Source organism: Caloenas nicobarica, chromosome 13, assembly GCF_036013445.1.
Source record: "Caloenas nicobarica isolate bCalNic1 chromosome 13, bCalNic1.hap1, whole genome shotgun sequence".
NCBI classification, from domain to species: Eukaryota; Metazoa; Chordata; class Aves; order Columbiformes; family Columbidae; genus Caloenas; species Caloenas nicobarica.
Window position 1 is genome coordinate 15,734,607 of NC_088257.1, and position 18,218 is coordinate 15,752,824.

At 41.8% G+C, this 18,218-nt stretch overlaps 1 protein-coding gene across 2 annotated transcripts in view; it reads right to left on the reverse strand.

Moving 5' to 3' along the window:
* KCNIP1 (potassium voltage-gated channel interacting protein 1) overlaps nt 1–18,218 on the reverse strand; it is a 395,786-nt gene that overhangs the window by 13,218 nt on the left and 364,350 nt on the right. For both annotated transcript variants that reach the window (XM_065643870.1, XM_065643871.1), the window contains exon 2: nt 5,712–5,836. In XM_065643870.1, the coding sequence (XP_065499942.1) occupies nt 5,712–5,836 (125 nt within the window). The remainder of the gene's footprint in view (nt 1–5,711; nt 5,837–18,218) is intronic.

Here is an 18,218-nt window from a genome sequence, read left to right on the forward strand (position 1 = left end):
AGTTAATTAACGAGCAGGTTTGGGGGTGTGTGTCATGGCCCTAGGTAGGTTTGAAGGCAGGAAAGATTTGAGTGGTGCTGTAGTTACGACCGGCAGCCTGGAGCTGCCGCAGACACACACACTCGCTGCATGTTACACCCCACTCTGCAGATCCAAGACAGGAAAATCCTTATTCTGGTAGCATTACAGGTTGTTGAATTTGGGATGAGCAAACTCAGGAAGTCTAAGAAAATCCCTTTGAGTTGGTGACATGGAAATCTGGGGGAAGATTCAAGCCTATGACTCATTTATTGATGAGTTCTTTAGATACCTTTTAAGACCAAAAAAGATTTTGACAAGAAATTCTTCCACCATGAAAAGCCTATAAAAGAAAAAAGGCTTTTTTATTAAGCCTCTGATCTGCCAGCATCACCTGCTGATGTGCATTCACTGCCCATGGAAAAGGACAGAATGAACAAGAGAAATCATTTTATCCTGTGCAAGTCAAAGAGGAGAGCAAGGAGGGGTACTTCAGGTGACATCGGAGGCAGTTCTTTAAACACATACCTGTTTGCTATTGAAATTAGGGTTATCAGATCTGAGTTCCTTCCTTCAATACAGAAAAAATCCTGCTGCCTTCTACCCACTATCTGGGTAGAAAACCACCGGTGATTTGGGACAGATTTGAGCTAAGCAAGAGATAATTTGACTTTATGTCCTACAACTGTCCTTGCACTGATTAGGTTTAAGTGTCCCAATTAAAATCCAAACCTGTCACTGTGGTCTTGACCTTGCCAGGGCCACCTGTTCTCCAGCCTTAGTGTTGAGGGCTTGTTCCACAGCCAGGGGATGAACAAACTGGCTGGACTATCTAAAGCCAGTAGCTGCAGGACCAGATCTTGGGTTGTCATTTACAGACAAAACAAGACTTTCTGATTCCGTATGGCAGAATTCCTGGTTAGATGAGAACTCTCAAAACATTCCAAGGCTCCTAATAAAACAGCCACTGCCCGGTTTCTTTATCATGAGAAAAACGGTTACTTTTTCATCTGTCCTTGCCACTTCCAATAAAGCATTAGAAGAAGAATAATTAGGTAATAAATACCATCATAAAAGTAGTCTCCTAAAGTTTATGTTTCATAGAACTTGTATTTTAATGTACCTTAAATAAATAATCTGATATTTATTTATGGTTCCTTTTAATTATAGATCAGACCAAGTACCCTATCAACAGCCATTCCTGGGTAGAAATTTTCCCCTGGTCACTGCAGTGCTGCTGCTCCAAGACCTGCACCAGCCCTTGGCAGAACTTCAGAGTATTTGACCAAATTGTCGTTCTTTTTAAAACCAAGCCTAGCAGAGCGCCCAACCATCCTTTCCAGCATAGTGCCACTGACCAAACACACTATGTGAAGGTGTATTTCTTTCTCTCATCTTAGTGAATATAATAGTTGTATTTATCAAGAACCATCACTTTGCATGCTTAAATGCAGCTTATAAATGCAGGGACTGGTTCCCTTGGACCTCTTCCACACTGTATTAATAGCCCGTGTCTACCAAGAGTCCCACCTCACCACCAGCAAGCCCGAGAATGAAGTTCAAGGCTGCCAAGGGCGGGCAGAGCGGAGGCTGCTGCTGCAGCCGCTCTCCTCGCACAGGCAACATCTCCCAGAGCAGCTTTGGCCACTGCGCCTGATTAAATTTCCTGAATTTCCACATGATCCTTATTGCTTCTGATGCTCCATCTGGAAGCCAAATGAAAGTTTGCATCAAAGCACCGGGAGTGCCGGGGAGAGGCAGCGCTGACGTTCATCAGCCCGTTTAGCTCTCTGTAACTGGATTGCTTTCAGACACATATGCTAGTACCAATTCATTTGCACTTAATTGATCACAATTTTGTTTTTATAAGAGTCAAATAATGCCCAAGAGGCCTCATTAGTGCTACAGTATGACTTAATACGGCTGACTTGAAAGAAATCTCTCTTGTGAAAAGGAGCAGGTAAGCTTAGTGTCAGTTTAAATTCCACTGAAGATTAAACAAAGTTTTAACTATTTAAGAAAAAATTCTTGGCAGTATGAAAAAGCACGGTCCTACTCCATAACATTCATAAGGCCTTCTTTCAACGGCAGACGATTAGATTTCAGGTAAGCATCTCTCACTTCTTTAACTTATGAATTATTTTAAAATGTCTAACAAAAAGAGTAAGCATCTTCTCATATTGTCATCAAGCACGGCATTTTCAAAGAGCCAACTATGGAGCACTGGCATTGGCAGCATGAGTCATGCACTTGAATCTACCCTCTCAGACTTCTTCTAAAATACTAAACTACAAAAGAGCTGAATCCACATTAAAAAAAAAAAAAAAAAAAAAAATCAAACAGAAGTTGCACTTGCTGTTCTTTCTTCTGCTGGAATCAGAAATTAACTTTATTGATTGCTTTCAAAGATGTGCAATGCAGACAGGCAGGGAGCAACAGCAGAATTGAAGTGGGACTAAAACCAACCTGCTCATTGGATTGTTCTCAGCTAACTCGGCCAGCTCATGAAAAGTACCTGGGGGCCACATTTTGCTAAATTAGAGGTATTCAGTTGCTGACCGCAAGCAAGACTCTAACATATTCTCCTTGAGTATCCACAACCCAGATTTGCATCTCTGAGCATTTGCACATCCAACCTATTTTGTTGCTCTTACTACATCTTCCCAGTTTGGAGATACTTTGAGGATTATTATAGCATCAGAACATTTCTACCTTGCTCATACTGCTTGCTTTCATCTCCAAAAAAGCTGATTTGTACAGATAACTACATTTCATGCTACACTCCGTTACAGATTTAGCAAAATAGTCATACTGGAACAAGGTAAGAATGTCTCCAGCAGGCCCCCAGTTATTTAGGTTGTCTGTTTGCTGATTTAGTATTATAAAATTATCCCTTGTAGCCAACAACCATTGCCCCTAACAGCACAGAACCCCCCCAAATTGAGAAAAAAAAAATCTATAAAAATCTCAATCCTTTTAAATCCGTGAACTAAATTCCAGAGGATGCAGTCATTAGAAACATGGTCTAAATGAGAGGTATTGAATTACTCAGCTCAAATCTCTGTCATTGTCGGTCATTTCATTAGTCATCAATTTATCAATTTTAATCTTAAAAATAGTTTCTCGTTGCCCTCCCTCCCATTCTATAACTGTTGCCCAAACTTTACTCCTCTGGGGAATGGAAACTTTATTCTAATTTCAACCTTTGCCTATTCACAGCCTTTTTGTTCCCATGCCATTGCTGTTTTGCTCCAACAGTTGTCTTTCCCGAGAGCTAAATCAAGGCAAGATCCACCAGAGATTCTGCCGTTTTTTGCCGTCTCTGCTACTTTGCTTTCACAGAACTACAGCCAAATAAATCAGACCAAAGGCCTTGCGTTAATGTGGCTCTAGTCTGACAGCAGCCATCTCCAAAGTGTAAAAGAGGCTATTCCATATAATGCGGAGTGCACCTTGGGGCAGAAATAACTGCTAAGATAAGAGCGAACTTTTGGTCCTGGCATCACGAGGTCTTGGAGGACAGCAGCGCCCTTTCACAACTGGAAAAGAAAGAAGAGGGCAACGAGAGAGTGGCCATCTGGCCAAGCAGCGAGGACACTGGCCAGGTCAGCGTGCTCGGCTTCGCTGAAGCGGCAAAGGAGCTGCATTTAGTGGGAGCCTCCATCAGTGTGGTGCAGAGATGCCACACCTGACCAGTGACGCACTGGGAACAGACTGGGAAGGTTTGGAGGGAGCGGGGAAACAGATTTCAGAGACAGAGGAAGAAGAAGAATAAAAGTACTGAGAATGATGGCCCTGGTCAGCTGGGGCAGTAGTCCAGGCACTGCCCCAGGCTGTGTTGGTGCCTCTGGTCAAACACCGTCCAATGTTCATGAACATCCAACCCAGCTGCAGCGCCCTGCGGCCACCACAAGTGCCTGGAGATGGTTCTGTGATCATCCAGGTGCTGCCTCATGATTAAACAGGACCTGTGATCACTGCGAGCAAGAAGTAAGTACAAACCAGAGAGAGGAAAATGACTGTATTCCCACTGGGATTTTGAATCTCCAGATGGCACTGTAACATCACCCCAAAAAGCAGACGGTTCGGCACAACAGCGAATATGGTAACAGCTGAGTCAGTCTGCCTGCTGTGCATAATTACCCATCCCATTGAAACCACGATTTGCAGGCTACAAATGCTAAAGCTGCCCTTTCATTTCAATTTAAACCTTAAATATTAAAGCTTCACGCACACTGCATGCACAGCAGCTGGAGGAAAACAGACTGCTTTGTCCTAACAATCTGATACAAAACAAGATCTTGCCAGCGCTGCCAATTAATACTGAGACCTTCGGTGAGGTCTTAGGAAAGGGTTTATGTCACGAGTTTAATGCACTTGTCTATCATTCTTGCTCTGGGAGGTAATGTCTCTGTAACGCAAAGCGATAGCAAAGTCGGGAGGAGCAAGGGGTGGATGCCAGATCTGCGTGGCAGCTGTTGGCGCAGCACGGAGCAGCGCTCCCCACGCAGGATTCCCACCAAACGCGGCAATCCAGGAGGCATTTCAGAGATCTTCGCGAAAAAACAGCGGTTAAGAACTCTGAGTTTAGTCTCCCGCTGTAGGCAGTCATGTCATATTAGACTGTACGTTAATTTGTCAAACTGCCTCAAAAGCCATGTTTTCTTGCTGAGTGCCCAAAGCACGGAGATGTGTCAGAGCATCAGTCTTCAGTGGTTAGAAAACTTCACAGGCTAAATGACGCTCCACGTGAAGCAAAGGCTGTATAGATACAGCACGTGCACCAAACAGAAAAACAGAGAAAGCTGAGCTATGCCCTGCCCTGCTTAGGTGAGCAGCAAAATAAAGGATGAAACCACAAGATCCCTTAGAGAAATCGAGCATACATTGGAGATGTGATTCAATCCAATTTCAAGAATCTATCTAAAAGAAAGGCCCTTCTCAAATGCCCAGCAGGTTTCCTCAACATTGCCTGGATTTAATGTAACTTGGCTTTCTTTTGGCAAGTTTTTACCCAACAGACTTGAATTCCTCTTTCAAAGAAATTCCAGCATTTCACTGTGGCGGCTGCAGAAATACTGGAGCTGTCCCGCAAGACAACTTCAAAACCACCCTGTGTTTATTGAGCTAGCTTGATACCGATCTATTAATCACCATAAAAACATCAGCTGGCACAAACCACCGGGGTGACTAAATCCAGACCCTCAGGCAACCATATAATGAGTATTCATTCTTCAAGGTCCATCAAACATCTGCTCCACGTAGCCTCAAAATTCCCTGTTTCTATTTATTACGAGGAGTCCCCACGAGGCAGCAGCAGGTGACCTGGAAGTCTGTACAGTACTGCTCATATCTGAACACGGCAACGGACACCAAGAACTAAATACATAACCATAAAACCATTTTCAGGTTATCCTGAAGTACTAGCACAGTTGAGGAAACTGCAGTGTGCATACTGACATTTGGGGAACAAATTTAATGAGAGTATTATGTGCTGAATATTCATCCAAACCCAGTTTTAGGCAGATTACGGTGTCATAAATATTAGATGGAGAGGCAGATTGTGTTCATTTCGCTGTGGTAGGGGAGATCAAGCACAAAAGCGCTAATGTTCAACAGGGGAATGATACAAAATGCAGCTGAGCAGTTGTGGCTGGTGAGGACATGCATACTAGACTCTGTATTGTTCTTACATTTTTAAATCCTCTGTAAAGCACCTGAAGTTCTCTTTTAGTGAAATTTGTTTGCGCTTCAAGCTGTTCCAGTCCTTCGGGTCTGTGGCACACTGTAGTCATTTCTAATTCATCTTCAATTTTATCTGAAAGAGAAGAGAGGAAAATATTTATTTTGGTTGCTACCTTTGCTTTATTAACATGATGGATAGGACAGTCTGGATTTCAAGAACAACAGAGAAAAAAGAAACCATCAACAGAACTGAACTGTATAACTGTTTTCAACCTCTTGAAAGCAAAATAAAAGCCATATCAGCAAATCAACAGTTCACATTTCTTATTGGGCTGCCAGTTAGCTCCCCATTCACAAAGCCGAAACCAGCGGTGAGAACAGAAGGGCAGACAGCAGATAGGTTGCTACGAAAGGCAACACCAGATATTTCTTATATAAATATTGAAACAGCGGGGAGGAGTGGGCCTTTCGAAGTACTAGCTTCAAAAAAAGCTGTGCAAATATAAGTGAGAGAGCAGACATGCTTAAGCATATTAGACAATGCCATTATACTGAGAGTAAACAGTGAGGGAAATTCTTCTGTGTGCTAACCAGAAACCTTGCTATTAAGACACTAAAGGTCACTTCAATCCTGGGAGAAATTCAAATGATATCCGCACTTGCTGAATCTGGAATAAATCCAGCCCGCATTTCCATGGACTTTCAGGGGAAACAGATAAGCAGCAAAAAATACTTCTGTGCATTTGATGCAAAACCCTGTTCTCCTACAAAGAAGAAAAATACTCAAGACATATCGCGTTCTGTATTACCGTAACCTCACCTCTTTTCTGATGCATGGTTTTACCTGTCAAGTCTATTTCCCCAGCAGTGTAGGTGATGCTCAAATATGTACAGATGCTTAGTCTATGTCAATTTGAGATTCTTTAAACTTCACGGACCAGATGCAGGTTTCACAGCTGATAAGAAAATCCCATCTACATCCAAAAGTTGCTTGGCATAAAAGCTAACACTCTCCTTATCATCAAAACTGCACAAATTTTGCCCTGTAAAAATGCTTTTGTTTATTGGGCTCAAGTATAATATAGTAATTCCTGCTGAAAGACAAGGATTTCACAAGAAATGTGAAAGGAAATGGATTTGCTCTGAATAGAGGAAAGGTGTGAATTCAGAGCAGACTGGCTCAGCGAAAGAACAGACCAGAATAAAGCTATCTTTTCATAATTTATTCTGTACGTATATATGAAGGTTATTAAGGGAGGACGTGTAAGTGAGCGATAATGGTTAATTAACACTGGTTCATTGTTTCAGTATTAAGAAATCAGCTTGAAATATTGGTGAATTCAGGATGAGCCATCCTCCTTAATCCTCTGTGTCTGGAGTTTCCGTCACCATTTGTGGGGCTTGGGCAGTGAAAATACATGCCTGAATATTGTGCTCAAGGGCCCTTGCACAGCAAGGGAATAAAGGTAATGGTGTGCGACAGGAGGGGAGTATCGCAATCTTTATGATGCAGAAAAAATTAGTGAACACCTGGCAAGTGGCCAGAAGAGGCCTGAAAGAGACACCTTCGCCACACAAAGGGAAAACAGAGTCTAGAAATTATAGCTCCTGTTTGAAGAAAGGAGATGGAAAAGGATGTCTGGTGCCAAAAAAAAGAACCGATCAGGTGAAATAAGGGGGGAAAAGCCATTTTCTTTGAAAGAGAACATATGCCACAAAATGAAGGAAAGCAGAAGCAGCTGTAGAAAGAGAAAAAAGCCGCGAAGAAATTCCTTAAATAAGGGAAGGGGAATAAGTGGTTTAGAAAAGGAGAGGAAATCCATTCAGAAGGGAGCCAGGCTAGGGAGACTCATCACTAAACCACACATTGTACAGGAAATACCTTTTTGTTTATCTTTGGTTAACCATAAGTTACCCAAAACCCTTTACAAAATCCACATAACCCCGGCCTCCTTCCCCTGCATTTGCCTGCTGGCCCCAATGCAATAAGCAGTTTACACGTGACCTTGCCAGTTATTTCATTTTTCCATGGGAAGCCATGCATTTCGTGCTGTGCAGTACATAAGCAAGCCAGGCTCTGACCTTTCTCTGCTCTGTAACCAGCTAACCATGCCCAGCTTTTCACTGACATCTCCTATTGACCGAGTCACTCTAAAGCTATTTAGAACTTCCATCACTGTAAAATGCAAGCGTAAAACACAAGCCATCTAGTCCTTATACTCTCTAATATAATTCAACAGAGAAAGAAAAAAGATCTATGCAACCTCAGGTAAGTGCTGAGGCAAGCGAGGGAAGCCAGCTGTTGGATTACTCTCATACCTGGTTTTATTTATGTTCTGCAATGTGGCTGCTCACATGGTTTCTACAGAGGCAGGAAAGATCCAGCTGAGAAGTCACACTCTCTGCAAAAGCATTTTGACATGACTAATTTTTCAGTGGGTATGTTATTTGCCATGTAATTCTTAAGCAACCAGTTTTCCAAAATGCTTATTGGAATTTGTGGTAGTACTCTAGAAACCAAGTTATTAAAGAAAAAGATCTTGCTCATGGAAAACCTGCTCTGTAACTTTAAACAAAATCTGCAGAATTACAGCTCAAAAGTCATGGTTCTTTGGCTTATCGAGATGTCCTTTACATGAGCAGACCCAAAATAAGGGTCTTGGATTTATTTTTTTCAAAATATTCTTGAATAAAATATTACTCGGTGAGCATTGTAATTTAATAATGATATATTGTGTTTTGACAATACTAGCCTCACTCGGCAAATCATTATTTCAAAAGAATGCAATTCATCTTCTTCAGCTCATCCCGCAAGAATAGGTTTTTCCAACAATCAGTTCATGAGCTTTGGTCCCAGAGGGCAGATATGTCTATGTTAAAAATAAGCCAGATTATTGTTGTAGATTTTATGCTATTTCCCATGCTGAGAAATGTTGTGGGTTTTTTGTTTTTTGGTTTTTTTTAAAAAAAACAAACTGCAGAGAGAATATTATGAAAAATTCATCGCTTTTCAAAGGGGCACTCTATTTTTTCCTTCCATTCTCTGTTCCAGACCCAGCATTAATCTCTGCCTCTGAAAAGTATCTGACGGTTCCCTGCAGGTTAATCCTTTCATCTGCTTCCTCTCCCCTTCCCGAGGGAAACATTTTGAAACTTGGCAAAAAAACCCCAAACTTGTAAAGCTTTAGATCTGGCCAAAGGGGCACTCAAAATGACACCAGACCAACAACTTTCCAGTAAACATGCTCTAAAAATGGTAGAAATTGTCCCTTCAGTGGAACATGCCCTGATGCAACAGAGCAGTCCTGGGCATTGCTTGAAGCCTCACTGCAGAAATTAAATAAGATAAAGACTTATTAGGTCATTTTGTCTCTCACTTGCCAACCAGGAGCTACTTTCCATGGTGTTTCATGAGATCTGTTTTAAAAGATAAAAATAATTTTAGGAGTAACTACTTCACATTAACAGGCCTTACGAATCAAACGTTCCCTTCCCTTGTGTCCATCAGATACTGACATTTAAACTTTTCTCAGTTGTCACCCTATATTCAAAGATTTCCCATCACCAAGACCCTTGTTCACCCCTCCTGGCCAGAGCCCACTCCATGCATAGGCAGACCTCAGAGCTGGGGGGACCTGTAGCCCCGGATCTAAGGACACAAACTGCTCTTCTGTGCAAACTGATTGTTTCCAACTCAATAGTCTGCATCTCCTACATAGATTTTTTTGTCGTGATTTGTTTCCTTTCAGGGTTTTCTCTTAAGTCAGCTCTTTTAAACCCTTTTCTTCCATATTCTGGCACCCTATAAATTAACCACAGTAACGGCAGTGGCAAGAAAGGAGATTGTCACTTCCTCACCTGCCCTTACCTTTTGTCATATATATTGTATTTCTTCTTATTGACATTTTCATTATCACACTGGCTCAGTCCCTCCCAGCTCTTCTGGGATGTCACTGTGTGACACATGAGTCCTTGCATTTATAAACACTGCAATTTTATTAAACTGAGTCTCACTTTATGGTGGTGAGTGCAAGCAAAAGTACACATGCATACACACATGCAAATTTAAAATTTTACTAGGAAAGCACGATGTTAAGACACTTTATCTAATGTCATGTTCTTCCTCGGTTTTGACTTGTTTACAGCTTGCTGAGCACCCTGAGAGATTAGAGCGTGGGGAAACAGGCACGCCACCGGTTTGAAGTTAATTTTGTCTCCTTTAATGTGCAAGTGCAGCAACAGACCTTGGGACTGACCACAGGCATTGCGGGGGATGCACGTGGTCACCTCCCCAGCACAGGGGACACTGTGACCGGCCCAGCAGAGGTGAGCGACCGCTGGTGTCACAGCATCCCCGTGGAGCCGGAGCCCAGTCCTGCCCTGGGCCGCGGAGATGCTCGCAAATAGGTCCAAATTGATTATCAAGGATCTCAAAGCACAGTATTATTTTTTTTGTTCAGTTAGCTGTGCTTACCCATTAGGTGGCCTCAAAAAACTAAAACAGGAGGTTTCTTCTGCTCGCAGGTACTGATAAATGATTTTTTTTTTTTCCCCTCACTCTAGCACTTGTTAAAATCATCCCTGGATTAATGCCTTGCACACCAGGTGGCTGCAGCAAGTTGCGTCTCAGGCTAAAGATGTCCTGTACTGTTTAGCCGGTGCTGAACACGCTTGTGAATTTGCTTCACTGTTTTACTTGCGATGTATTTGAAACTGAAGGAATGGGAAGTATCACTTTCTGATTTAGAATTTGCCTCTGGCCATATTTTTATGATATCTGGGTCTGTTAGAAGCATCTCTAGTAATCTTACTCTGAAGTAGGCCAAGTTATAATTGCTTAATTTTGCTTTTTTTTTTTTGCAAAACATCATCTCTATTTTCTTAGCCCATAGGACAGGCACATTTTGTATATCAAAAAAAATAAGTAGTGGCTTCACTTTACAAAGGAAAATAATCCTGACATACTTGCATGCACATGTGTATTTTATGGATTGTTGCTAATGAAAGATATAGTATTTCATTTCTCTACTGCTTGCTCAAGAGCAGAGAATGAATTTTCATTAGACTAGATCAATATTTTAACTGAATACACTTTTGGAAATTACTTAACTAGGCTAGGTTTATACACGCTTTCACATTTGTTCTGATTTTACCTTTTGTTATCTTTACAATTTGAAGATTTCCATACTTAGACTGCCTGGAAATGGCCTTTTGTTTCTCTGCTGTAAACTTTGCTGAACAGAATTTGCATTTCTCCGAGTAATAAACTGGAGTAATTTAAGTCAATTCATGTAAAAGTTGTCTTGTGCATCTATGTGCCTACGGACAGAATTGTATCACCATTGAGGAAAACAGATTTTCAGCCACAGCTGAGTGTTGCTGTCCATCACAGACCCAGGCAGAGGGACTCAGCCCTTCCCTTACCCACAGTAAAGAAATTATTAATTTTGAAGGAAAACGACCTGCTCCGATATTTCACTTTTCCAGATCTTTCTGTTCCATTGGACACAGGCACATTTATCAGCCATGTTATAGAAAATATTGTTTCAGTGTCAATTTATCTTAAAAATACCCGGGTAACAGAACGCACAGCCAGGACAGCTACACGAACAGAGACACTGCCCGAAACCAGTGCCCAGGTGTGCAAGGCTCACTGGAGCCCCAGACGATGGGCTGCTCTCAGCACAGGAGTCGAATCCTAAAATCCTCTGCTGACAACACATCTTCTAGTACTCACTTTAGCAACCTATTTCCATAGCAAAACACCTAACCAATATTCTTCAGACCCAACAATCCTTTCCACAGAAGTGGAACAGATGAAGTTGGTCACAGAGAATGCCAAAGTTGTATTTGTGTGCTATAAAATAGGAAACAATTGTGTTATTTACAAGCTGTTCTCTTGGCTGTGGCTTTGAACAGCCATCGGGCTCAAATTTATTAGCCTACCCACCCATCCTCTTGCTGGCAGATGCTTCTACACGACGTCTTGCACAAAAGCACAGGATTGGTTGCATGAGGCCAAACTCAGTTGTGAAACGCTAGAAATAAACACCTTTCCCACCACAAACACCTGAAACACCACAGCGTTTCCAGCCCTCCAACCCATGTGCCTGGAAAACGAGCTGTAGCAATGCCTCACGATATTGCTAGGGCTGGCCAAGGCCAACCCAAGGCCTAAGACACAGTTTAAATGGATGGTATAAATGATGATTTAATAAAAACGCAAATGACCACGTCTCCTGCTTCCAAAGGCTGCAAGGTGAAAATCTGTAATGTCAGGCTCCGTGGCTAATGGGAGGGTTTTGAAAACATGTTGCTTATAAAAAAAAAAAATCTCTTTTTGTTTAAGAAAAAACTCAAGATGTAAACCACAGCTAATGTGCCCAGTGTTAATTGTAGAACTGACAAGTACTAGATTAAATGGGTAATTTTACAAATACAGCAGAAGGGGATTAAATTATGTGCAAGAATTATTAGACTGCATCATATGTATATTAAAAAAACATCAGCTATATTTTAGGAACAAGGACCTGAAGAAAAAATTAATTCCAATTTACCCACAACATCTTTGAAATTAATCTCCAGACAGAATACTTGCTTGGCCAGATCTCAGGAAATAGATCCTGCCTGTGGGAAATCAACTGCAAATATTTGAAAATTTCATGAAGAGAAATAATCTAAAGGCCTGAGTTCATGAACGCTCATATATGGCAGAATGTTATGGGAAGGGGAGCCAGGTGAGAGCTGGATTACAGAGGCAAACCCCGAACACATGTGTGCTCGGGCAGGAGCTGCAGGAAATATCGCTTTTGTGAAGCCCTTGGAGGTCGGTGGTTCCCATCGCTGGGGCAAAGGCAGCTCCCAAGGACAGCCCCACTCTCTGGAACAGGCAAAATATTCCTGTGCAGTTCCTTGTGCTTCCGCCAAGACAAAACCCAAGTGTCGGCCTTTAAGCGACCCCACCTGGCAAATACTTACAAATCAACCAGACTAACACAGCAGATAACGAGAATCCTACGGCCTTGCTCCTGCTGATGTTCTCAGAATGACAGCTCAGGTAGAACTTAAGTTTAAAAACATGTGGCTGCACTTGTATGAATCCTAAAAAAGGGTTATTAAAATCTGCTCATGGCAAACATCAGTTAAAAAATGGCAAGAAGATACCTACCGAGGTATGGAATATTAAACACATTTAACTGGATTTAAAGAGTCCTTTATTAAGAAATCATTATTATTATTCATATAATTGTCCAGCTGGAGAGATCATTTACCAAACCAAAGGGAGTCTCCAGCCAATAAAACAAAAAGGAATTGATGTCTCCTTATCCACTCCCTTTCCCTGCAAATGATTCTTGGACTCTTTCAGCCCTGTTTTCACAACTAAATCTGCAAAATCAAATTCATTACACAGTCAAGCTTAACAAGGGTTAAGCTGCCTGTGTGAAACTGGAATAACACCAGTTGCAGAGAAAAGCTATGTGAAAAACCAACACTGAATAAAAGTCAGAGATTAAAAACCCATAATTGTAATATTTCTTGGCTAATCCTTGCAATGATCTATGCAAAATGTCACGTATAAATACTTTCCTGTGCCTCTATACTCCTGTAATTCGTTTCATAGTTGTACACAGGGAAACTAGAACAAGGTTATACTCTGAAAAAGGAGGTACAGGGACAGTCTGAGGCCACGGGCACCTCCAAAAAGTCTTTCTAGCACAGAACTAATATCAGGTAAAATTATTTGAATGCGAACAATACATTTAAAGTCAAATTTTGCATCTGCAGACACTTTTAAACTCTACTCATCATTAGAAATAGCAGCGCTTTGGCCATTCCCAGGGCAGGAGACAGCAGGGTGCCCTTGCAGTGCACTGGACCTTACTTAGGACAGCATTTTCTTTTCTATCTTCCTTGCACATTCCCACCTGCCTCTAGCAACACTTATAAAGGAGACAAGTTGTTGAAATGGGTGGAAATCCACTGAAAGATTGCTGGGTGCTTCTCTGCTTTTCCAGGAGGATGCTGCAGAAAAAGTGCTTTTGGGACAAGTGCTTTCCTCCAAGCGGCTATTCAAAGGTGAATATGCAAATAAACCTCACTAGAAGTGTTAGAAAATTGCTTCACTGATGATTTTTGGAAAATTCCCACTGATACCATCTAAAAAAACTTCAGACAGAGAGCACCTGAACTGCTAAGTACTTGCATTAGCGTGTCGTGTGAGCACTGCACAAGCAGAAGGACTTGGAGGTTGAGTGGAAGCTCAACCTTCAAAGGGGACTTGGATGCTCCGTAGGCTGCAGCCTTACCCAGGAACTGGGAAATTTTCCTGTACCTATAATTTGGTTTGCTACCAGGGTGGAAATAAGCTTGGCCAGGGGGAATCTGGTTCGTGGCTTAGGAAAACTTTCGCTACAAAAATTATATGACCGATAGAGTCAAACCAGTTTAAATGTTACCTCTCTGATATAGGTAAAACCATCGGGTGGGGTCTAGGAAAAAAGAAAAAAATTTAACAAAAAGAAAGTGACAACCATACACAACTTTGTCTTTTGTTAATTTTAAGGTGACATTGGATAGGTTCTACACGTGCCATGGGGTCCCCTTTCACAGTGACTGTAAGATTGTTTCCAGGTGTATTTTACTTTTTTTTTTTTTCTTTCCCAAATTGCCTCTTTCCCTTACCCCAAGGGACAGGAAAGGAAATCAGAGCTTGCTGTCCCCTGCATGCCCATGAAGCTTGGGGCAGCACGGGAAGGGCAGCATGCACACAGTCATGCACCCGTGCAAGCATCCATGCACCCAGCAATGCAGCAGTCACCCCAGCAACTCTGAGAAGGGATAAGGAGGACTTTGCATGCAACTGTCGAAGTCTGCTGAAAGGCAATGAGAGGGACCCAGAGCCTTCTGCTTCCTCTCTGCAGCCTAGCTCTTTGACAGCTACAGAAATGAAAAAGTGATTAGCCAGGGTGAAGAAGTCTCAGGTGGTCTGGAAGACTCTAACTAGTGCTCTTTGCAGTCAGTTGCAACAGGTTCATTCTATACTAGCCTCATGGCCCCTGGGAAAAAATGCATTGACAAATTCAGTTCAAAGTAAAAACAAACAAACAAACAAACAAATATTTCAAAGCTATGTATATGGCTTCCTATGGCATCAGTTGCTTTTTACTGGAAAACCGGGCACACAATATGATCTGCAATAACCTGCAAAAAGCACAAGAGATTTGGTCAGAAATTGAGCACCTGCAGCTCCCCTGCCCTCAAGTCCATCCGGCATCACCTATTTCCTTCATTCCATGTCGCCTGTGCTTCCAGCTGCCCAAGCCTCCCTGAACACCCCCCTCACGGCTCCATCGGATCTGCTGCATCTCCCACACCAGCCAGCGCATTCTGTCCCACAGACAGTGAGTCTGCGTGTCCCCGACGGACACTGGGATCAAGCAGGCACCAAAGCTGATCAGTTCTCACTGCTGTGTTCCTCCGTAGAGGCGGTTACAGGAAAAGCAGTGTATGAAGACTGCCTAAGCTCACACTGCACATAGACAGAGCCCCAAGACCTTGCTCTCCAGCTGAATTTTACAGCAGCCCATCTCCACAAAACCCTGTGGTGCCCTCAAACAAGCTGTGACAACCTCAGGGCCTGGAACTGAAACCTTAAGGCTGAGAAATTCCACCACAAGGTTTTTTTTTAAAGCCACCTGAAAAAACCTCATGCTCAATACTTTCACCTTAAATAGAAAAAAAAAGTTCCGAAGGGGACACACATTTTCCTTCTGGCATGTTAGAGAACGTGACTTGCGCACGGTGCAGCAGTATTAAGGTGCTGGAGGGGTTGAACCTCCCTTCATTACTCCCACTCTGAGCTCCTTTTTTTTTTAAAAAAGAAATTTAGCTTGCTTTTGATGAATCTTTGGGATGGGATGTTAAACTGGTACAAGAATAGAGAAAATCTGCTCTCCCTTAGAGAATTTACTAACGTATCTGGCTGCAGAAAAGATCAGCAGAAGTAAATATGAGAAAGTGGCTTCCCAGCAGCATCACCCGTGAGCTGAGAAAACGCCTGGTCAGAGAGCAGCGCGGAGTCGTTGAGCTTGGCCTCGCTCACTCTGGCTCACCTGTTTTCAACCTAAGAAGGGAACAATTCAAGGAAAACCCAAGACCAAGACCGGAAAACCACAGCAGAAGCTCCGGTTGGCTGCTGCGGTGCAAGAGCGATGGTGATGCTGAGGACAACCACGTGAGATGATCAATAACAGGACTGAATCCTGACAGACTGGCTGCTCACACAGGGGTGTCATTCACAGACTGGCAAACACAACAGCCCTCCACATTTGCCCCTTTTGAACTGAAACTTCAGGAATACTTCCAAGAGAAGTTGGTTTCAAGAGCAAAGAACTTACAACAAACCATGGACTTGAATTGTATAGCAGACCACAACACATACTGGAGACAGAGCAGTGCATACCAGGACCTTCACTGAAAGCTTATTAAAACAATCAGTAAAATTTAATAAACTCCTCTGTACCACATGCACTGCAATCACAAGACTTTTAAACCTTCTCTAACCTACCCACCAAGATAGGTTAGCAATAAATAAAGGGAATGAGTAGGTTGCTTAGAGACACTCTAAATCTCCACCAAAGCAAAAGGTGTTGAACCATTAGCCATGAAATCTCCCACTGGCAGGGAAATCCCACTTTGTAGGGTATCCTGAGGACAGGAAAAAAAAGGTCCCACTTTGAGTCTAATAAGCATAGTTCTAAATTTTCACGTTAACACTAGCTGCAAACTAATTTCCAGTGATAAGAACAAAGAAATGTAAATTCAGTCATTAGAGAAAGCATGATAATTAGTTTCCTGATTTATTAAGGGTGAAATTAATGAATAAAAAAAGCTAGAGCACATGAACAGGTCCCACTGTAAATATTGGGCTTGAAAACATGAAAGTACATCAGAGATGATTAAGAGATAACAGGAAGACAATAGATATGCTGAAGAAAAAGAGAAAGATGATCTATTTTTTCTGTATTGGGTAACCTTGCGGGTTATCAAAACTTTAGACTGTAGATAATACCTTCTGGATATAAACAATGTTTTTTCTTCCTCTTTACAGAGATAGGAGAAAAGCCCTTAAAAAGAGAAATAGAAAAAAAAAGCTTCTTGTAACAATATATCTTTCTCCACTGTATAAAAAAAACTTGCAAGTCAGCTTTCAATGGTTCAATTGAAAATTAATTCCCTTCCAGATTATTAAAATTAAAATGAAGTTCTTGGTTCACAGTCTATATTTTTTATTTAACACTGAATTGTTGTTTTTTGAAAAATGGCACTTTTCAATAAGCTCAACAAAAAAAAATCTTAATCATCATCTCAAATTCATATGCTTATGTCTACTTAGCATATTGAATAGTACAAATGGAAGACACTATGATGTTGCTACCACCAGTTAGTTATAAAGCCGCCTGCTAAAACATGCAGAAGCAGTTCCTGAGGACTTCATTATTTGTCATTTCTTCCAGGGGGCGTCTTTTTTTTTTTTTTTTTTTCTTCCCTAAAAACCCCAGGTTATGGATTACTCTCTGGGCAGCAAAACAGAGCAATTTCTGAGCAACTACAGATCAGTGAAAAGGAAAAGAAATTGGCAGAAGCTCAGTTCATCATTTCTGAGGCTTATTTCTAACATGCTAAATGCTTGTTTCCGAAGAGCAGGTAATGCCATAACCAAAGCATCAGGGCTGTGCGTGTGGAATTGGGGTGCCCACCTGTACCGGGCCAGGGTGAGCTGCAACAGCACTGGAGTAGGGAACCCAATACAAGACTCTCTTGAAATAATACAAGTTCAGTTGCATTTTTCAATGTGAGTTCAAATATTTTCTTTCCTTTGTGGCCTAAGGAAAGATGAAGGAAAAACAGAAATCTTGCAGGTACCAAAAGAAGATATTGGAAGCAGAGACAAAAAAAAGGAGAAAAGATAGGATTATATGGCTATAAATTAAATTTCAGCAGTTACATGCTAATAAGATGATTATGCTTTCCCTGTAACATCCGCATGGCAGCATTTTTCATTTGTGCCCATGCCCAATCCTCTGAAAGTTCAGCAACTACCTGAACAACAGTGGATTTTACGTTGTTCCAATTGTTGCTGGCTGGGAACACGTTATGCATCCCAACATTAGTGTTTGGCTTTGTTCCTATTATCTGAGAAAATAAACACGGCTGATAGTATTTATTTCAATGCAGAAACCAATCCTGTCGTAGAGCAGAGTTGTGGTACAAGGTTCCTTTTTGTTTTACTTTTGGGAAAGCAGAGCACTGACTCGAGTGCTCCAGGCTGGGACGGGACATTGAGCTGGCCAGGGTGCATCTGCCCAGGTTTCTTGTTATCAGGAAGGCTTTCAAAATCACAAGGCAAGTTTTTTAGATTCGAAACCAGACTATTTAATAGAATGAATTTAAAGGAACTCAATAGAATATATATAAATGGCTTATGCACAAGTCCCTCACTGCCAACCATCCCA